The following is a 23,268-nucleotide window of genomic DNA, read 5'->3' as shown; positions in this document are numbered from 1 at the left end:
ACTACCTTTAAAAAGATATTTGCAACTCTGTCTGCATTTATCCATCCTTAATTACCAACATGCTACAGGCAGAAAAAAATGCATGCCTGTATGCACTGCCAAGAGAGGAGGGTGATGACTCTATGCGTTCATGCGCCATGGGCTTGACATAGCAGCTGACACATCTGCACTTAATCCAACCTCCCGGTTAACTGGTTACTAGTCACATTTTGGGGGGTTGAAATTATAAACTGAATGAGCAATTGAAGACGTGTGTTGACTCGCATCACACAGTTAGATGTTGGCCTTGGGGCAAGTAGAGAGCTCCCACACTGTGTAGAAGACTTATATAATATGAGGAAAGGCAGGGTTGCAGTAAGTACAACTAGAGATAGGAGTCAGCGGAACAAGAATTTTCATGGATATCTATGCGGGGAAAAAAAAAAATCTGTACAGGCAAAAATTCTAGCAGTGATTTCCACAAAAGACCTTTTGAAGTGGCAGTGAGCTTAAAGCTTGGGTCAAACACAAAGTAGATGACAGCTGCTTGCTCTTTCCTTCACAGATAATACATAAAGTAGAGAAACAAATAAAACCAAACGGTTGATGATGGCTGCAATTGTCAGTAAAAATCATTCCATCATTCCTCCCCGTGGTCAGTCAGGGAACATATGAGGTGAAAGAAACAATACAGGAAGGAAAGTCCTCTTCTGAGACTGGAAATATTACTGAGATTTGAATTGCAATTTAAAAAGCAAATAAAAATGATGTTTAAAATGTGATTAAAAAAAGGAAAAAAAGAACACCATGAGAGCAGTTGTCTTACTCAAAAATTATGTCCCAAAAGGATAAGAAAAGTTAGTTATGTTATATTTGTATGGTGCCTATATAAATCTTTTCTTACATTACGAGCATCATTTTCAGTATTTGGAACAATACTGCAACATACATGAGATTGGGCCAAATCATGAAAATGTGAGAAAAAGACAACAGAAGGGCTCTGATTACTGGAAAAATTATAAACTAAAATATAATTACTAATAACAAAAATAAACACACACACACAACCCCCCCCCCCCCCCCCCCCCCCCCCCCCAACAACAACAACCACCACCAAACAAAACAGGAAGGATCCATCAGCTCCAACGCTGCTCCAGCCTCAAGTATCTGTACCATCAGGTGCACAATGGCCGGCCACATGCCACCTGGTAGACCTAGAGTGCCCTTCCTCTCCAACCTGCCAAGCCAGTCCCGCTCCCTCCTACTAATGGCTCCCAAAATTTCCCTTCTGTTGTATTTCCCACAAAAGGTGGGATAAAATAATATAAGGGATGGAGAAAGGAGACAGAGGAATTCAAGCAGATTCCCATTCTTTTTCTATATTATCTAGCAATTTTTAACATCAAATTCAGCCTTTGTTTTTACAGAGTGATGCACAAAGGAAAGAAAGTACATGGAAGAGTGAGGGAGACAGAGGTAGACGGTAATGCTGCTCAACTGGCATGAAGATGTTCATATACAGGGCTACCCACTCCTTCCTAACTTCCAAATACTTTACATAGTTGTGGAGAAATAGCTCTCCCATACAGCATCTCTGCTGAGCTGTGCATCTCACATCAGCCTTTTATAATCAGTATGTGCTCTACTTTAAAATGGTAAATCTTACTGGGAGACGAAAGACGATTTTGCTCAAGAGCTTTATTTTTTTGGATAGCACAATCTTAAACCATTCTCAAGATGTGCAGAAAGCAAACTCATGGTAAAGAGAAAGTCATTCACAAAGCTGAGACAAGTTTTAGGACAATTGCAGCAATATCCACAAGTTTAATTCTTTCCTCAGATTTTATTTTACTACAGATCACAAACTCTGTGCAACTGCTTCAGGTTACACCAACTGCATAGGCTGTGCTTGGTATTCCTGAAGGTATGATTATCTCCAGCACACAGACCACCTGTAGCATCACATGCATTTCAGATATTCCGAAAGAACAGGTAATTGAAGAACTGGATGGAGTTTTTTATTTGCTCAGCAAAGACTCTCTCACATTTCACCATTTTCTGTGAGCTTATGAACCACCCTTTTTACTCATCCATTTCGTGTATGTTTGAAAAGCAGTGCATTAATATTTTTAGGTATGTAAAATCGTATTTGAAATCCAGAGTGGTTTTCAAAATTCCTTCACAGCTCAGCTACCTGGAAAATCTTGGATGACAGTGCCCCTCTCTGGTCAGAAGAGATTAGTGCATATTTACTGGTTCTCTTACAAAACCAGGACCCTATCTCATAACTTTTAAAACTATGCAAAACTGATGGAGAGAAACAAAATGTTCAAATATTAACTCTAATGGAGATGAACATTGTTTTCTGACTTATAAACAGAATACTCCGACTGTTTTCACATGAAATCTAGAGCATGCTGAGCTATCCACATCACCCAAACACTCAGTTTATATTTAATATACTAATCAGGCACCAAGATTTGATCAGTCCACAGTGTTCACAATGAAATGTATAGCAAAGGGACTGAAATTACCTGCGTCTCTATCCATAGCTTCCACCTTTATGACCAGCTCCCCTGGATCCTGGTTTTCACGAACTGCAGTCTCATAAAGTTGCTGCAGAAATATTGGTCTCTCATCATTCACATCAAGAACAACAATGGTCAGAACTTGAGTTGCAGAGAGAGCTGGGCTGCCATCATCAATAGCCATGACCGTCAGACTGTAGCGCTCCTGAACCTCACGGTCCAGAAGCTGGGCTGTACTTAGGAGTCCTGTTATAAAGAAAGGAATCATTAAAGAAGTGCTCTGCTCCAGGTTAGGATGCTAGTTGTTCCAGCACTCACAGCTTCAGTGTAGCAGCGCAGGGCACTCTGTGCCACTGTTGCAAGGCTCCCAGACTGTGGAGCAGATCATTCCCTTTGGAGTCACCCAGAAATACTCATTTTGACATCAGGGAAAATTGGGATTCATGGAAATTGAAGTGAAGTTGAAGTTAAGAGATTTCTTTTTAACTCTTGGCTTAAAGTTTTTACTTAACTTTATTTTCTTTTTGCACATTAGTTCTACAATTAGCAGCTCTACATATAGCATCTACATATATTAATGTAGCTGCGTATACATGCTTTAAGTATGCATTGTGTAAAAATCTGAGTGAAGTATTTCATTGCACACACTTTTTTCCCTGCTTCCCTTAGTGCCCTACTGGAAGGCATTTCAGTACATCTGCACAACACAGTCACAGTGCCATGCATAAATTTCTGAGCTGAGTCTCACTGAGCATGCATACTGAAAGTAGCACCACCATGCTCATCACCTGGGGTAGAGTACCACAGTAATGTGGTATTTCAGTATTGCACTGTAAATACTCCCAAATATGACCCTGAGAAGCACAGCGTATAGACTGTAGACAGAAGTTACAGTACCTGTGATTTTATCCAATATAAATGATTTGTTTTCATTGCCTGAAACGATGTGATATGTAACTTGTCCATTTCTTCCCTCGTCAGGATCCTTTGCATTTATGCGGTGCACAAGAAAGCCCACCTCTGCATCCTCCATGACATAGGAAAGAGATGAAGACATGAAACTGGGAGTGTTGTCATTGATATCTAGAATAATAATTTTTGCAGTCAGGGAATCAAGTCTGCGATCAGCCACGTTTATTGTCTGGTCTGTGGCAGACACTGTAAGGATCACAGAGCGAGTGATCTCCCTGTCCAGTGGAAATGCTGTGACCAAGGTGCCATACGAAGGGTGAATAAGAAATGGATTTTCAGCCACGCTACTCATTTCCACAGAATACTCTATTTTGCTGTTCAGAAAACTGCCATCTCCATCTTTTGCATTGAATGTGTAAACCAGAGTCCCAACAGGTACATTTTCCTCTATGCCAATCACTATGAAGTCATCTTGGAAACATGGGGAATGGTCATTCTGATCTTCTACATCAATACTGAGGAACACGGTGTTATTCTGTGGAGGATTATTATTGTAATCCTTTATAAGAACTTGTAAAAGGAAGTGTGAAGCTGTTTCATAGTCAAGTTCCTTGGAAAGAAAAAGGTCTCCCGTCAAACTATCTAATTCGAAATGAACATCATCAACATCTTCAGCGATACTAAAATACAATTTCCTGTTAGTTGCCAGATGATTACCAGGCAGCTTTACAGAAGTCAGTATTTGTGCAGGTTTAAAGTTCTCAGGTATGACCAAGTGCTTGAAATCTTGAGAGAAGACAGGCCTCCCTGGGGGAAGTGGGATTACCTATAACAAAAGCACAAAGACTGCCACATTTTCCCATTGTTATTAGAAGTAGTGTAATGAAAATTATTTTCTTGACAGTTTAATCATTTATCATTTGTGACTATGTAAGTATACTAACTATGCCTGAAAGCCAGAAAACAAACTTGACATGCTCTAGCAGAGTTCAAACAGCCCTTGGCCAGTCACTCCATAATTCTCTCTTTCATTCCCATATGAAAAAAAATAAGGGACAAGATAGTCTGTCATCATCTGATTTGCAGGCATCCAAAGGCAGGAGCCTCCAACACTGCTACCTCTGCCCCTGCTCCAGAGCACTTCAGCTGCCTTTCTCCCTGCGACAGCAGCTCAGCACTCACACAGATAGATTCGACAAGGAAGCATGGGGTACTATGCTATACATTTTGCCAAACACGCACAGAGCAGGTGACACCCAGCCTGTGACAGAGGAGCGTGCAGAGGGCCGTGGCCAGGCAGACCTCCTGCCTGCAGGAAGAGCACAGACTGCATTTCACACTCCTGTGCAGAGCAGCCCTCTGTGAATCAGCACAAGTGAATGAGCTGTCCTTGCACAGAGAGAGAATTCAGAAAAGATATTAATATAGCTGAGAAACAACATCTACTCCAACAGGTGTTTTAGCTTCTATCTGTCCCACTTCCAATCCCTCCTGAAATCTGCTTTTCATTCTGCCTACCTGGATATTTTCCTTCTCTTTTCCAGTGTTCATAAAGACCTCCTACTAAAGCACAAACATCATCTATTTGCAGGACAACCCGTAATATTGTGTCTTCAAAACAAATCAAAATGAATTTGGCCTCTGATTTCCTCACTCAACAGAAAAGCAGTTAGACTAAGGAAAATTGAAACAATATGCTTATTTCCAGATTTTTCCTTTCTTTGATTTATTTCCCTAGATTCTTCCCAAACTGCTTTTTTATTTTTTATTTTGTTATTATTTAAAAGGAACGAAGTATGCAGCATAGTTTTTCTACTGGCACAATACAAACAAGTACCTGGATGGAAACAGCAGTGTGTCCTTGAAGGGAAGGCATCCCCTGATCCCTGGCAGTGACTGTCATCCTGTAGTTTGATCTCGCAGTATATGACAGAGACCGGGTCGTTCTCAGCTCCCCAGTGACAGTATCAATCTGGAAGCATCCTGCACCCTCTTCTATAGGGGAAAAAATGGGTATCTGTTATTACAGATCTCTTCAGCTTGCCAAATGCCTCCATGGCACTGAACATGGTAATTTAATTAACGAGTAAGAAGGAGCAGGGCACAAAGGAAATGGAACTGCTGCAGCCATTTGAATTTCACGGGCTTATTTGGTTCACCTCATTGAATAAGTAATAATTATAACCTGCTTACTCTAAATTTAAAAATTCAGAGAGAGAAACACCGTGGAATACAAAAGCAACTGCTCACTTTTGTACTGATGTTGCTCACATTAATGGTGTGTGCATCAGGAGTGCAGCAGACACCCCAGGACTACCACTCCTGTTTCCAACCTAAGTTGAGAAGCAGGGCCAGAGAAAGTCTTTTTCTCTGAAGTGGCATGAAGCGTCAGTTAGGTGGTGCTGAATACACAGCTGGCTCACATCCTCGGTGGACTACGAGTCAAAGAGACCCCGCTACCCCTAAAACAAAGCAATCACGGTGATGCAGCCTGCCCTGCCTCTGCTCTGAACAGGGAGACATCTGGGGGTGACTAGCGTCTTACACTGATTTCTTCCAAAGCAATGTGAATATTGGAAATTACATTTTCATCCATCACCAAGAACTGGCCTCACGCTAATAACTGGCAAGTTCTAATTAAAATTACTACCAGTAGTTGTATCATGTAACATTTATTTCAGTTTCAAAGAAAAAAATCTACCACAGAAGAGTAAATAGATCTTTGCAATTTCTCCTCCACTTTGAGGGAGCACAATAGAAATCACTCTCCAGTTTTTAGTAAAATTGGAAAATATCTAGTATTTGATGTAGATTACCAGAAACGGAGAAAATCAAATTTGTCCTTACTACTTCTCTCTTAAAATAGTACACAAACAATTTTGCTACATGAATTTTTAGTAAGGTGTGCTGGTGGGTTAAACAAAGTCATGTAGCGTAACAGCTGCTATTCTAATAAGCAACTGTGGTAAAAATAAATTCAATGCAGATGTAGTACAGAAAACACCCATAAAAAACACTGTATTTCCATAGGCACCTAAGCAAGCATGAAGCTGTTTATATTCTCCAAATCTGCACATGAAAATTAGTTAGCTGCCCATATAAGTGTTCATTCATATACCCAATCACATTGCCTCTAACTGCAAAATACTTGCACCTGTAGAATTTGAACAAACACTGAGCTCGCTAGTTAGAAAACAGAGTTTTGACAATCTACAAATAATTTTTTCTAACATTGTTCTGTTATTTTTGACTGACTATAGGTTTTTAATGCTCCACGAGCCCCTTCTGGGTTGACTCTTACAGTCTGGAACAAAATGAGGAAATTGCCAACAAAAGGAAGCAATATGTAGTGACAATTATATTGAATGATACAGTCTCACATTCTGTATTGCAATAGTTTCAAAATATTAATGCTGCCACATTACTGTTTTCATAAATTGCTTTTGGTTACTTTTCAGTTTTAGGTCCCAACAGTATATCTACATACACAGATATGCAATTTTGTCCAATATAGTATTTCATGACACAAAACCCCAGCTAAGAAAAACAGCAAAGGAGGTATGAAAAAAAGAACACTATGTGAATTGCATGCAAATATTTTCAACATTTTGCTAAAATTGACATTTAAAATAATTGATAGTGAGAGCTAACACGAAAAACAAAACAGTAAACAAAAGTGCATGAAAACCATTCCCTTTTTTCTATCAAAACAGATCCGTAGTTACAAAATTGAGCCAAAAAAGAATACCAGTAAACAAGAAATACTGCATATAACTGCAGTCTGAGACAGAAGCTACAAGGATTCACCATTGCTCCAGCAGTAACTGAGGATCGTCAGTATCTCTACCATAAACACCAATACCCATTTTTCTATTTGAAGTAACAGAGCATATAGTTAAGGTCAACTGAAACAGGCATCATTCAGAGCTTCAGGAGGGCTGACGCTTGTCTCACAGGAGAAAGGAATTTACATTTCTGAATAACATAAAAGAACTGGTCAGAAAAGAAACTACCGTAGTGTTACTCATTAGAGACTATCATTCTCCTAAAATCCAAAAATTGCTTGAAACCATCAATTTAGCACATTTTGCTGGAGACTTAAGTAACAAGACAGTCTGCTCACCTTGGAAAGTGACTGTATAACCAGAGCCCTTCAAAACCTCTATTATGGAATTGTTTCTTATTTTCATATTTTTAACCTGGTACTGCACTATTAAGACATTCAAAGCTGAAATGTCTTGGTTTTATTTTGCTAATATTTTTAATCAGTCTATTTTTTATTTTCCTCATGGACAATTTCAAAGCAGAGCCATTTGATTCTAAATAAAAATATCAAGAAAAAAAAATCTTGCCATGCAATGGATTTCCCTTCATCTACAAACAGCTTAAACAGCCTTTTACGCTATATTCTGATGCTAAACCATTTTATTCAATTTCTGAATTTCAAAAGCCTACTTAAACAGCCAATCTTGTTTTGCCACTGATTTAACAGATGACACATGCTAAGAGAACAGACAGATCACTTTTAAATACTTTTGCCCAAGATAACAGAGAGCAAGTGGATCTAAGTCCTTGCTTGCTCGCTTTCTAAATACATTCCAAATACTCCACATTATTTTTTTGGGAGCTCAAAGCAATGAAAAAGGTCGTTTTAAGTTTTATGCTCAAAGAGTTGTTTCTCTAAAAGCTCATGCTCCCTGAGCTTCCAGAAACATTTGCCCAACTTTCATCTCTGTAAGTCACCTGAATTAGGCAACTGCTCCTTTTATCATACATCCTAAGGGCTTCCCTTTATGCATAAAGAAAAAAAAGTATGAGACAAATGGATCAGAAAAGAGATAGAGAAGAGCAGATAAACCATGGAACAGAAAAATATATATGTCAGCGACTAGACTCCAATGCCACCACAATTTCTTCTTGTGCTTTTAACTCTACTCTAACCTGCCAATAAACCAATACGCTGTTTCACTCAGGTTTTCTAACTCTTCATTGCCTGACCTGTCCACCAGGCTTTCATTCACTTGAGTTCTCCAAAGACCAGACACTTATTCAAATCTGTGCTCTCAAACACAACCACAGAATCCGCAAATTTGGACAAAAATATTGCAATGCAATGTGTGGCTGTGAACTTTGGGAGAACATTCAAGCCTTCCAGGAGGACTGGCACTCAGGCAAAATGGCCCAAAAAGCAGACAGAAAGCAGCACGAGATTTTTCCCCCAAAATAGCAACCTCAGTATGCAGTCACATACATTTTTGCCTAATTTCCCAAAGAAACGTATTTTACATAGTCTTTAAAATACTTGGTGCCTTGGCCATCTCATTGTCCTTTGAGATAAAATTAAAATTGTTTTTCTTAATAGAAAAGAGGTAAGCAGTGCCATGGCTCTGACATAGTTTCAACACCATGGGGCTGCTGCAGAAATGTAGCCTTCCACCAGGCTAGGAATGCTCCCTACATGATGCTTACACAACACCCTGGAGTGAATCGCAAATATTGGCTTTTCACTTGTCTACAGACGTACATTCAAAACTTGCCAGTTTGTGTCTTAGCAGTGCAAACTAGTCTTCTCACAGCACTCTAGTGGTCAAGTTTTAATGTATTTGCAGAATAGGCCCAAAGGCAATCGTAAGAGCCTCTACTTCGCCAGTGCTACTCTTAGCACACAAGCAATCATTTATGATGCACTATAAATACAGGCTCGTTTCTGGTATAAAGGCTATAATATAATCTATTGACAATCATAAAGGCGACCATAAGGGATAACAAACATAGCTGGGATTTACTTCCTTCTGAATTAGGTAATTAGTGATACTACAAAAGTGAGGGGTATGATCATGTATTTCCAGACATGTGAATGTGTAGGGATGATTTGTTTTCATTTTCTTGGAAAAGGGAGGCGCATTTTGAAGGAAACACACTCTGAAAGCTGATTCCTCCCAACATTTTTATTTCTTTATTTTTTACTTTACAGATTTTTGCTTGCATAATTTGCTGACATTTGTTACTAGCCCTCCTGCATAGCTTAATCTATTGTTTCTATTGTTATCTGTTGCTACATTTCTTTAAGGTATTTCTTTTTCTCCAGTCCTCCAATTAACCCGATAACTGTGTTTAGTAAATATGGCTTTAAATCAAATCATATTTCTTCCTCAAATTTTAGCACTGAACAGTGTCTCCAAACTAGAAAATACTATTTTAAATATAAACCAGGCAAGAACTTCACCATGAAACAAAAGAGCAGATGTTCAAGGCTGTAAGCCAACCAAAAACAATGACAAAAATTAGTATCAGAGAAGCTCAGCTGTTTCTGGATTTGTTTATCAGAAAGATATCTAGTTCCAAGACTTAGCTATTTTAGTATTGTTTTTTGTTGTTGTTTATTTTTGCTGCTGTTTTTATCCTTTTGTCCTTTCTAGAGACAGCATTTACAAGACCATTCGTATTTTGTGTTGCTAGTCATTTTTATATTTTGAATTCTTTCTCACAGAGGGGACTTGCTGGCTCTACAGAGAAGCCATAAGAAAATCCGGTGTGCTGTTTGAAGGAAGAGATACAGTGAGATTTGCAGAGAGGCAGTGACCCCTTAAGAACACTTCCCATGGTTGCTGGACCATCACCCAACAAACAAAGGGTTGGATACTACCCATTCTGCAGTTTCCTTTTTTCTTCCAAATCCCTTTGGAAGAGGTGGTCACTTGTATCCAAATTAATGCAATAAAAATATGGCAATAAAACTGAAGACCGATTACCTAAATACATTTCAACTGCAAAATTTTCAATAGAGTTGTTAAACGTCTCATTTCTTTAAGCATCTCTTGGTGGATGAGAGCAAAGTTAGCTCTCTGGCCCCTGTGAATTTTGGATCTTAAAATCCTCCCATTACCCCACAGAAGTCCAAAGGGTACATAAAGACACAGTATAACATAATCCATAGGAATCTTTCAGTAATTTCACCCTTGGCAAGAAGAGGCTTCAGACTCCCTTTCCCTTAAAGACTGAGGAGTAAAGTAGCTTTATGGTATTTTGTTCTTTACTCGGCAGTGACAAATAATCATAATGAGTTTAAACTAACTGAGCACCCATTTGCACTCTCCCTAAGGAGGAAAGAACACCTGAGAAAACCTGCTGAGCAGACAGAAATATTGGAAATGCTTTCTTTCTCTGATGAAACAGTGTGTTGAATGTGAAAATTATCGAAGTGATACACCAAGCTTAAAAGACACTGATTGCAGTAAGCTGGTAAAATAGAACAGGTACAAAATAAAAGAAAGTTCAGTTCTTGGCATCTTTTGCTGTTTTGAACCAATAACAAAATAAAACAGGAGGAAGAGACATTTTCCTCACTGTTTGCAGATGGAAGTCTCCCTTGTGTAAAAATGCAGTAAGCGATACCTGACAAAAATAGATGACATCTATCTCTCTTACCAGTATCCATGCCTCAGTCCTGCTCACATTCTCATTTAGGACTACTCTGCTACTGATTCCACTGCCAATAAAGTTGGGTGCTACACATCTGAGTTCAGGGAAAAACTAAAAAGAAGTGTTTTTAAGCAGCTATGCTACGTCAAGCTAATACAAGACAAATAAAAGGGTGCAATATGAACTAAAAACCACAAGCCTCATTGTTTGCCCAGATTATCTGCTGATCCTTCTGATCCCTGTCTCAGACTGTCAAGAACCATTCTTCTAGCAGGAAAATTTTCAGTTGGTCATGGGAAAAGGGAGATCATCTTTCCTTTCTGTTGTTAAACAACTGACTGAAACACTAAACTGTACTGTACAAGATCATGGTCCTAATCCTTTGTGAGTGCCGGGTGAATGCTCTCTGGCTGGCCACAAAAGCAACCAAACCCTTGGGAAAACAGGGCAGTGGGGAAGGAAGGGAAAGAAGGAAGCTCCTCATGCCTCCAGAGATGCTTAATTAGACACATAATGGTCCTCTTTCCTATTTACACAAGCACCATTACTCTAATAGAGACAAGAGAGACATGAAATCCTGCGTGTATATATGCCACTTTGAAAACTCTATTTCATTGCACTTTTGCTTATGAATTCCACTTTAAATTCTTACCTGATTCTATTGAATACAGTACGACACCGTTGTTCCCAGAATCAAAGTCCTTTGCAAAGATAGAGGTGATAAGTGTTCCTGATGGCTGCCCTTCCAAAACCTGTCATCAAGCAATTTATAAATAACTTACAAACACAAATGCAACAGTAAGCCTTAAAACAAATTCATTCCCTTAGCACAAAAGTTTAGTGCTATGTTTTACATTTTAGTGATGTTTATGGTCAGCGCAAATAACATTTCAGAAAAAGGTTAACGCAGTTCTAGCAATCCCCTTTTACTGTCTGCATATATATATATATATATATATATCATATTTTGCTAATTCAAAAATATGCATTAATATAACAGACTTGGAGGTCAGAAATTAAAAAAAAATCTACTACATGCATAAACAAAATTATATACACATCCTTTGTATCTAGCAGTCTACAAGGCTGGAAAATCATTTTGCAAATTTTGAAAGTCCCAAATATACCAGGGTCTAAATTAAGAATCTGCTATGTCTCTGTTTCGGTGTTATACTGTTTCTGTTTAATGATTCTTCAGTTCTACAGCAAAAAGGCAATTTAAATACTTCAGGGGTGATAAATTATTCATTTCACATTGATCAAAAAACTTCTCGCTGGTAGATGAGTCTCAATTAATTAACCTTAACTGAATCTCAGTTAGATCAGGCGTTGCAGGCAACGTGCTGGCCAGGCAGACTGGAAAACGTCTCATTGTGACCGACTGCTTCACTCTGCAGTGCACCCAGGTAGCAGCCTGACCGCATGCACTGCGCCAAGTGCAGACTGTCCAGGATGCAGACTGAAACCCCATTTACAGTTTGAGCTATTGCCACAGGGTGGTGCTCAGAACAAGCCCTGAACTACGCAGCACAGGGTGGCCAAGTGCTGCTACAGACCTTGGCGCTTAGCTCTTTTCCAGGTGCAACCTGAGGGAAGATAGGCTTGTTATCGTTGACGTCCGTCACCGAAATGTACACAGTTGCTGTGGCATTAAGGCGTGGTGACCCATGATCAGTCACTAGCACAGTTAACTGGTGGTGAGCTTGTTTTTCATGATCTAATGCAACCCAGTTTATAATTTCACCTGAGGGACAAAGAAAATAAGGGAGAAAGGGAGTTACATATTATTGTGTGTTAGCACCATTCTTACGACATGCAGTAATGATATGTCTTTTGATACACCTTGCTGCTGCTATCAACCACAGTTTTCCAAGCTCCAACCCACAGAAGTGTTTTGTCAGTGAAAGTGTGTGCTTGTACTTTAGTACTACATTACATTCTTTGCCATACTCTAGGTAGCCCCAAGCAAAGGTGCAAAAACATTTCAAACCGACATACTGACCTTCCAAACAAATCCACCTGTCCCTTTCTTCATCACATTTCAGGACAGATAATCTATGAGCACGGGGTTTTAACTACCGATAAACGGCATTTACTATGCCCTTGGGTTAGGAAATTCTCAGTACAACATCTGTGAGTTAATCAGGAAGCCTTGTGTCTCCTACATGTTTTGGTAAGCCCAGTAAATAAATCTGACCAAATCTTGTCCCCATCTGCTCAGCCATACTCTATATAGCTGAAGATTTGTGGATGACCAAAGTCCTTCACACAGATAATCACATATTAAGATGATCTTCGTTAATTCCTTTGTTTGCCTTTAAATTTCCATAGATGCACTCAATGAACCTGCTCTGAAATGACAATTTTGAGATTTATAGAAAGAAATCCTACAAGAGCCTCTTCACTGCCCATGAGAACAGAATCTTTGGGAAATGGTCAGACTTTTGCTCATTACATGTTTTGCCTAATTGCATTATTTATAGCACCCGCATTCCTTACTGGATTCCCCTCCTCTGGGCTTTCAGTGTTGTGTTCTGCATCGTTACACTGTGTGGATATAGTATCTATCACACAAGGCATTTGGAATTCACTGCAGAGTACACAGTGTGGTGAAGAATTTCTCTCAGCCAATCTGTTTTTGTGGTAGTCTGTACAACATGAACTCCATCTGGATGTAGCTTGCAGAAGCTTTCGCAAATGTTTTAAAACATTAACCGTCAAATATCATAGTCACCCTTATAGTTACTTATGGCTGATCTGTACTTTTCAACTTTACTTGAACACAGGCAATTAAGTTCCTCATAATCTATTGAAGCTATAATTTAAAACTCCCTCTTTTAATTTGGAACAGTCAGAACTTATAACCAAGCGGTCAGAATGAAGCCATGAAAAATCAGATCCTAAGGGTTAGTTTATCCTTCATCAACACGTATTAGATTTATTTCACTCCCCAAATTTTGAAGCTTTTAGTTAGAATATTCATGTACCAACCCGAGATTCACGGCAGTTCCTGAAAGCTTTACACTATTTCCATTCCCTTAGGGAGGGCTGCTTTCCAAAAGCAATATTAGGCAGATTACAAATCATAAAAATGCTACCTGTGTTGGAATTCATCTTGAAATACTTTCCATCAGACAGGAGGAAATAGGAAAGTTGTCCATTTCTTCCCGAGTCTTTGTCAACAGCTGTGACAGTGCCAACCACACCCCTGGGGACCGGATTTTCTTCCATTTTGAAGAAGTAGCTCTCAGGCATAAATACAGGGGAATTATCATTTTCATCCAGGACATTAACTATTACTGATGTACTTGCATTTTGCATGGAGTTTTCATCCTCTGAGGTGCTGACCAGGGCTCTAAAACTTAGTAACTGTGCATATTCATAGTTCAAACGTTTCCGAAGATAAATCCAGCCAGTATCAGCTCTGATTCCAAATGCAACAGAATCTGTGCTAGACTCTAAGGAATACGTCAGCTTGTAGGTAACACCATGTGGATCAAGTGAGTGGGCTTGAATCTGAAGGATTTGGGCACCCGGAGGGGTAGCTTCACTGACTTCTACTTGATACACCAAGTTCTGAAAAACCAAAGTCGGGCCCATCTTCTGCTCTTCAACAACCACTGTCAATAACAGCAAAGAACTCAGAGTAGGACTTCCATGGTCTTCAGCTGCTATGCGTAGAGTATATTCCTGCTGTTTATCCTCAAACACTGTCCTGGTGAGATTTACCACTCCAAGGCTTGGATCAATGCTAAATGCATTTGACTGATTGCTTGCAAGACTGTATTTGATTGCCCCATTTAGGCCACTGTCTTTATCTTCTGCGTGAGCAATGTAGACAGCAGTGCCAGGAGGCTGGGTGTGTGAAATGATTACTTTATCAGATTTAGTAAGAAATACCGGAGGGTTGTCATTAACATCTATCACAGATACGTTGACCTGGGTACTGCTGTAGACAGGAGAGTTGCCCAACTGTGACTGAACCATGAGCATCACGACAGATTGGGTTTCGTGGTCAAGCTTTTTCTTGGTGCGGATGATACCAAACTGGGGGTCAATACAGAACCTTCCTTGTGGGTCACCAGAGGAAATTCTATAAGAAACCACTTCTACAGAATCTAGAAATGGAAATAATAAACAAAAGTAACAAAAACAACAAAGTGAGAGCATGAAAGTTGGTAAGAACAGCTGTGAAGAAGGCATGCTGTTAAAATTAGCAGAATAGATGTAAGCTACACAGATGTTTGACTTTCTTAAGCTCTATATGCTTCTTTGTTCCCATCCCTGGAGCCCTTCAGTAAAATAAATACTGCACAGGTTTGATCTGAGTGTATATACTTTGCCCATTTGTGCACTGTTTGCTTTTCCTCTCACTGGTATGATAAAACTCTATAGAGAAAATAGCATAATAGCCTCTTGTTTTTCTCTGATCTAAAGCACAGAAAAAAGCCCCTATAAATTAGTCTTAAGGGAATAATTCCACTATACCCAGGCATTCACTACAGCAAGGAATGAAACAGGTAGCAGTTCCCTGAAAGAACAGTATTTTACTGAACTTACTGTTCATGGATGGCCATTGCTATAACTGGCGTACATCAGATGCTATCTAAAGCAAAAGCTATCTAAAGTCTTTCTGACAAGGCTGCCCTGCAGCTGCTACCTCTCTGGGAACAGTGGTCAACATCCTGTCCCTTCCAAGGAGAAGAACTGACTAATCATAGATACATGAAACCTCTGCCTCTACCACCTTGCATGTATCCATCACCAAGCTGGTACATGGACTCATGGCTCCTACTGCTCTGCATAAAAAACAATTATATATGGCTCTCAAGACAGGGTATTTTATGATGGGAGCTTGGCAGGGGTTAACCCATTTCCCTCTAAAAGCATTAAAAAAAACCAACAAAACTATATATCTTTAAGGCCCCATAAACACTTGTCTGGACTTCACCATGGGGGGGGGGGGGGGGAGTAGGGGGCAACACATCCGGTAGATTCTTTGAAATTTCTGAATACTCACTATTCATGAGCATTGCTCTTTTTATTTTTTTTTCCATGACTAATGATTTAACAGCTTACCTGGGGGCTCTTTGGCCTTTACAGTTCCAACCAGGCTGTCTTCAGGAGCATCTTCGGGGACAGAAAAAGCATACCGGGATCTCTCAAATATGGCAGGGGCCAAAGTGGTCTGAAGGATGTGTACTGTGACAGCTGCATTGATGGCAGAAGAAAGACCGCCTCCATCCCGTGCAGAAACAGTCAGGAAGAGTGCAGAGTGTGCCAGGTGACTAAGGGCTGAGATCAGGTAAATAATTCCTGAAACCGTACAGAAATAAAAGAGTAATAAAATAAGTTAAGGATGCACTCTGCCAAATCTAGCAGGATGTCAAAATGCCTTCAACAGGTACCTGTGCTCTAAGAGAGGACCAGACAATGTTGACAAAAAGCTTTTTTGAGTTTGAGAAATTAGTAACTTTATTTCAAACAGGATTTGCAGAAACATCTTAAGTCCCCAAATAAAACATCCACACAGGAGGCAGTTGAGTCCCCAGAATATCAATCTTAGGAACAGTGGGCTCTGTGGGAATTATCTGGGAAGCAATCACCTGCTGTCTGGTCACAAGTTTCTGGTAAAATACCCTTTTTCTGAGGTAAATTCTAAGGTCTGTTGAATTTGCAAGCTGCCACAAATCATGTTTTGTCTAAACTACGTGAAATAAGTAATTCTTTGAAAAGAAAATGCAATGCTTTGTCCAGAAATACAGTACTTTGGAAGTGCTTTCCTCAAAATAAATACATTTTCATCCTTTAGCTCTGATGAATGAGACTAGCTGTCTCCAAATACATTCTCCTCTGACTGCTAAAATAAGTCTTTAGTAATATCAGATAGTTATGCACGATTTTCAGCTACTCTGTATATTACTACAGAAACCCACATCTACATTAGCATCTAACTATTATTACCTAAGATGGTAGTATGGATAGAAAGCATGCACAAGGCAGCAATCCTGGGCCCTCTTCTGCAGTAAAAGCTTGTCTAAACTTCACAGAAAGCTTTGTCTGAGCAAAGACATCAGTCTTAGTAGTGACAATTACATCTGAAATGTAGGTCTCTATGGGATGTTCATAATGGTTCACCACTTGCTGTTGTTCCATGTTAATGATTGTCCTTTGCAAACAAATTAAGGATTTATAAATGAAGATACAAAAACACTGAGTAAGACATTAAACCTTAGAGCACTTTGAAATGTCTGGTCTAGATGAAGTGAGCAAAATACTTAAAAACGTAGGGCAGCACACTAAATTATAGGGCAATATAGCAGATCACAGTATGTTTATTACTTCAATAAATCGTATTACTTCAATGAATTGTATAATTAAATAATAAACTGTGGCACACAGTTAAAGACCAGGCGCTTTCAGCCAGGTAAAAGATGGAATGAAAAAAATATAATTATGCCCTAGTGAGCATTAGCATTATTTTGTTTGTCTGCTGTCCAGCATTTTCTCTATCACTGAGCAGAAGGAAAACATTTCCACCTGTTCTGAAGGGAGGACAAAAATCCCTCAGTATTCAAAGACTCTTTGGGGGGGGGGGGGTGCGCATGTCACAGAATTCGCAACACACAAAGAGACATTTGCAAAGTACGGTTTTAGACATGAAAATGAAGATGAGAGGTGACCAAATGCAAGGAAATTCTTCTTAGTAATAAATGAGTTATTACTAAGTGTACGCTAAATGTAAAAATAGCAGTGAGCTCCTAAGTATGGAGGTTGTAGGAAATTCAACCAATTCGCCTAATAGGGACCACTTTCTATATATCGATGGATATTTTTAAGAAGGTGCCACTGCTTTTTGTAGAAACTGATGAGATCACAAAGCCTCTAATAGCTCAGTAAAACCAAACTTCAAAGCTTTGAGCTACCTTTGTAACTTCCTGGCTCTCAGTACAGGTTTAGTAGGGATGATGTTTGGCATTCATGCTAGTTATTGAGTGGTCCTATTTGTCAAATGGGGTAAATTAGATGCAACTCAAACTGCCTTAGGAGAATCAGTGAACGATTCAACTACAATATATATTCTGAAAATTAAGTGTGAAGCCACAACATTAATTTGCTACAATGCACTTTTAAGCAGAATAATGGAAAATAATGGAAAATGCATAAAATCCTTATAAATATTCAAATTGGAATGCAGAATATATTCCAATTATGCTGCCAGGACATTATAATAACAAACTGTGTCTTGACATGCAAGGGTCTTCATGATCAAGGAAGAATGCTTTCCACTAACAACAAAGGACACTTATACCAGTGTGACAAACTACAGTAAAAACTCAAAAGATACAGATAGATTAGATAGATTCAGAATTCATTGCTAATCCAGTTCCTAGGCCAGTAACTGATGCAATTCCACGAATAAACCTTATTTTGGCCTTTTTTTTTTTTTTGATCTTCTGATGATTGGGTTTTACGATTAGTTAGCTTAACAAAGTAGTATTCCAGGGACATAAACTTCTGGCATTTCCTGAGGTAATCTGAGTAACTGTGGCTTGAACAAAAAAGGTTTTTAACCTTCTTTTCCCAGAGGTTAAATGTATAGGCATGGATTTTAAACATTGTTGCTGTCAAATTAAATGAAACCTTCAAACGGACTGTATTTTACAAACTTGACCAATTCACTATTGGATATTTTTCTATTGAAAAGGCCAAAAATATCATGTTGGAATATTCAAGATATATGTGAAGAGTGGGAGAACTTCTACAGAAAAGCATCATGTTGAGATTCTTACTCTAAAAGCAATAAATAGTGAATCAGAACATCCCTTAGCAACAGGTAGAACAAAAACTGCTTCAGTGCTGGAACTCTGATGACTTTGTGGAACAGAAATATTTCAGAATCAAAACTACTTCTCTGCTGACATACACAAAACACAGATTAAAGCACAATCCATGACAGTTCAGACTACTACAGAAAGCAGTCAAGAAAGAAAATGTTTTTTTGCTCCTGTTCTTCATGCTTTTGCTGTGCCCTAGAGAGGGAAGAGGCAAGTATATCTCAGCAACTCAGTCCTCTCTTTCAGGACCAAGGATGAACTAAGACAAGTGGCAGACTCCAGGCAAAAAGTATGTGTTCCTGATGGTTTCTTCCAGCCTCAAAACTATAATATGTTGGAAATTTTATAACCTGTTTTGAGTTTTAATTATATACTTTCCGTTTCTTTCAGTATTTGTATGACTAGAGATTAGCTTTGAGTCTGGTGATATGGATTATAACCTATACAGACGTTTCAGACAGCTCTGTCATATGCTAGGGAACATGACACATTAAGCTCTATGACGACTGTTTAATGGGAAAGAAGCTGTAGAAATAAACAGCACCTGGGACTCTACTTTCTATTTAGTTAGGTAAAAATCCCAGACTGGCTAAAATGGACAGCCATGACTGCTTGGGTCAAAAAGAGCTACCAACATAGGTGCATTTGATCTCCTGAAGCATGGTGGGGGAGAACTCCTGGTACTACATTGCACAGACTTCTGTCTTTGCCCACAGGACTAAACCATAAGATACACAAGGCAGGAGCCAGCTGCATAAGTCACACATCGGTGTACAAAACTCAGCAGGTATGCCTCCACTAAATAACAGACTGCAGATGAGTCATAATTTTCCTCTCTCTCTCGTTCTGTGATTAAGAAAAGACAGTGGGTTATTATTGTTATTATTACCATAGTCATTTGCAGCCTGGAATTTGTGGCTTCAGAGAACTTAAAAGGTAATTGGGTTGCTATGGTACAAGTATATTCTTCCATTATGAAGAACAGCTTCCAGGAAGGCTAATGATGGAAAGGGAACAACGCAGTGGTTAGACAGCTCCTCTGTGAGGAATGCCTTGTTAAGACCAAAGCTCCCAGTGTGGGACCACACAGACAGAAGTGTGGTTCTACTTTGAGAAGCGGTACCTTCCTTATGGCTTGGCCTCCCATATATATGGACAGGCTTATCTGCTGTCTTTAATAACATTTAATTCCCACTTCTAAAATTTATTGTTTATATTACTGCACTGCCTTGAAGATTTTACCTTTGGTAATTCCTCATTCTGCAGGAGTGTGTGCTGGAATCAATTCTGACTCACAGGTGAGCAATTATATAATTAAATTCCAGATGAAATGTCATCATCCAGCCTCACTTACACCTTTGTAATCCTGTGTTCTTGAATAGATCTTCATGGGTGTGACCGACTGTGGATTTGAACCTTTATAAATCATAAACATGTCCCAGAGAATGCCTATAGTGATCTGCATACACATTTTAGATAGAGCTGCAATGCTGGTTGCATGTCGGCAATTGCCACTACAAGGTATGGTTTCGGAAAAGCTCTGCACCAGGGCAGGTTAGCTCAGCACAGCCACACTGGGAGTTAAAGACATTTTGCTGCAGGACAATCTATGCTTACTAGCTAGTGTAAATTGTTACGACAATCCAGGGATTCAATATACTGCTGTGAGAGCTAGTACTAATGAGGGGTGAAATCATGAGTGCCAACTATTTGACCTGCTTCACCCTTCTTCCCTCATGACATGTGCTAGGGCACTTCCAAAAAGTTGTTCTCCACATTGTGCCTATACACAAACAAAGGTGAAACAAAGCTAATGTTTGCCCAAAACATACAAACGCAATAGTGAAAGACAGGACTCTGTGGTACCAGCCATTCTGTGGCAATGTCAAAGTTCCTCTTGGGTTTGATTTTGCTGCACTTATTTTTGTTGAGGTGCATTCTACTTCCCCAGGTGGGTTTGCTGCTGTGTGCTATTTCTCAAGGGTTAAAGGTAGGAGACAGGGGCCACATGTAATGATTCTGTTAAAATATATTCCTGATCTTCTCTGTGACCCTATGTTCAGTCTTAACATTACAGCAGCATAGATCAGCAAAGTAGGCTCACTCACCAAAGTCATATTTCGTATAGAGGAAACACTGATGGTTATTCCAATAGGATTTCCATGTAAGCCTCTAGTTGACCACTTTGAAAATGTAGTAGTTTTTCCACAAGGTCTTCAAGTAATCAACACAAAAAACAGCTCTACATTTATAGCCATTAGTAGGGAAAAAAAATTTCACTAGTCAAGCACTGAAAAGGCAAAGATATAAATCAGGACAGACTAACTGCAGTAACATAGTCTGGATCACATAGAAATGTGTATTCATTTAATTAGCTTCTATTTTTTCTTATTGTTCATGGAATAAAAAAAAAAGCAACTTCAGCACACAGGAAGAAGAATAAAGTTCAACAACAACCAATAATGTTCTTTAAGACCACAAAGCTGAATGCCCTAACAACTGCAGATGACGGCCATATTTCTTCAGCACATATCCTAGGATGCAGACAGCAAGCAGATGGCAAAAAGGGATGTCTAGCTCACCACCTCAATTCACCTCCAAAGCTGGCTGTTGAACCTGCTGTTCAGTACCACATATAGGGTGGAGCTGACCCATTGACCTGTTGGGAGTATGTCTCACCCAACCCGTCACGCTAACTTCTTGGTACAGACATGCACATACAGCTTTGTTCTACACATGTGGCAAAGAACTGCACTAGAAAATTTGCCTTGGACAGGCAGATACAGTTAGGGGACACAGACTTTGCACTAACATTAAAAACAGCATTGTTCTAGGGAGAAAAAGAGCGTTTGACATTTCTATTTGTCTGGCTCATTGCCTATCCTCTAATCTTAGCATCACACTTAGGTTCAAGCTTTAGCCATTCACCTGTATTTAAAACACGCTATTTATTTATTCATTTCAAGTGAAGCTGCATTCTTGATGGTAACCATAACAACACCCTGCAGAACACATTATTTGAAGAGCCAGTTTAATAACTGTCAGGGGAAAGGGAAGAATTAACGAGGAATTACGGTGTTATTTACAGTCTATTCGCATCAATACACACAGCTTCGACTTATAGGAAGTTATTTTTAAAAGCTTAATCTTCGTGACACAAACACTGTTTGGAATTTCAGTGAATAAGAGGGCTATTTCAAGTTTGAAAGTATTTAGTATTTTAGTGCTTCTATAGTAAATAACTGACTCAAGTTTTATCAGTCACATATCTATATTTGTTCTTTACAGAAGCCTCATCCCCCTGCACCAGGAATGCTTTAGACAGTGTCCCTTCTCTAGCAGATTCTTATGAAGCATCCTCTGTAAAACATTCTCAGGTGCGGGACAACCTTAAAACGGTGCTCATTAATCACACAAAAAAATAAAATTCATAATGCTCTTAAAAATAGATCACCTCTAATGATTTCAAGAAGTTGAGTTTAACAAAGGCAAGTTTTTGAGACCACTGGTTATATCCTTTTTTTTTTTTAATTATTTATTAGAAAAGTGTGGTTGCCTATTGATTTCATGAGAGATGGTAGAATCCCAAAGGTAGGCAAGACTAAGAGTGTATCTGAAAGGTTTCAGATACAAGCTGGATCAGACCTATTCAGAGCTTTTAAGTGGGTTCTAAACAGAGTGTTTCATTTAACAGGCTCCCAACAAAGAGCAGGCAAAGCAAGCTGACTGTGCTCCCACCAGCTGCAAGCCAGGCAGCAGCACTCTGAACAAGTTAAAAGGCAACAGGCTGGCCCCCCATTAGCAAGAAATGCCACGGCATTTGCAATGAAGCCACCAGTAGCTGCAGCTAACGTGAACAGGGAAGATGCTCCACTCTGCCTGAAACACTTACAGAAATAATAAGCGAAATAAAGCCCTATGGCTCTAGCTTTATTCAGGTGACTGCAAAACCTGCCTGAAGGCTAACAGATCCAATGGTGCTCAAATCAATTGAAGAGCTGCAGTAGGTCTTACTGGTGACCCAATCAATCGCTAAACTATGAGGGATTACAACTCCTCACCTACTTTGTGAAGCTATTGCTTCATTTCATTTCTTTTTGATATTTAAGTCAAATAAAACATTTTGCTTGATTTTCTTCCTCCCATGTTAAATTTCAACATTAAAAAAAAACCAACTCAAATTTCCCACAAGCATATTTGCTGTATATTCTTCAGAAAACTGTCAAATCAAACATTCAGCTCTTCAAAATGCATTTCCTACAGTGCATATTAAAAAAAAAAAAACAAAAACACCTAGAGATGCTGAACTGACTGCTTGTCATATTTATTCATTACTCTCACAATTTCAACTTGCTATAAACCTCACAGGACAGGACTAGGTCCGTCCCCGTCCCCCTCCCCCCCCCCCATTTTTTTTTTGCTTAGTACAATGATAATGTTAGTACAACAAAGGCTCCTATGACTCACCACAGGACACCAAAACTAAATTGAAGACAGAAAAAGGAAGTATTACATTGACATCGCCTTTTCTACTTTTTTATACTACCACATGTTTAAGTGATTCCTCCCTACCAAGAAAAAAAAAAATC

The 23,268-nt window shown here is 39.2% G+C and overlaps 1 protein-coding gene across 1 annotated transcript in view; it reads right to left on the bottom strand.

Moving 5' to 3' along the window:
• Window positions 1-23,268, bottom strand: part of DCHS2 (dachsous cadherin-related 2) — a 108,253-nt gene that overhangs the window by 27,137 nt on the left and 57,848 nt on the right. The window contains exons 4-10 of the mRNA XM_035554588.2: window positions 15,921-16,157; window positions 13,940-14,959; window positions 12,398-12,585; window positions 11,494-11,593; window positions 5,257-5,414; window positions 3,405-4,245; window positions 2,514-2,753 (exon numbers count right to left, since the gene is read on the bottom strand). Of these exons, the coding sequence (XP_035410481.1) occupies window positions 2,514-2,753; window positions 3,405-4,245; window positions 5,257-5,414; window positions 11,494-11,593; window positions 12,398-12,585; window positions 13,940-14,959; window positions 15,921-16,157 (2,784 nt within the window). The remainder of the gene's footprint in view (window positions 1-2,513; window positions 2,754-3,404; window positions 4,246-5,256; window positions 5,415-11,493; window positions 11,594-12,397; window positions 12,586-13,939; window positions 14,960-15,920; window positions 16,158-23,268) is intronic.

This window comes from Cygnus atratus, chromosome 4, assembly GCF_013377495.2.
Source record: "Cygnus atratus isolate AKBS03 ecotype Queensland, Australia chromosome 4, CAtr_DNAZoo_HiC_assembly, whole genome shotgun sequence".
NCBI lineage: Eukaryota > Metazoa > Chordata > Aves > Anseriformes > Anatidae > Cygnus > Cygnus atratus.
The sequence above is the reverse complement of the archived record's forward strand: the minus strand, read 5'-3'. Positions and strand labels throughout refer to the sequence as shown.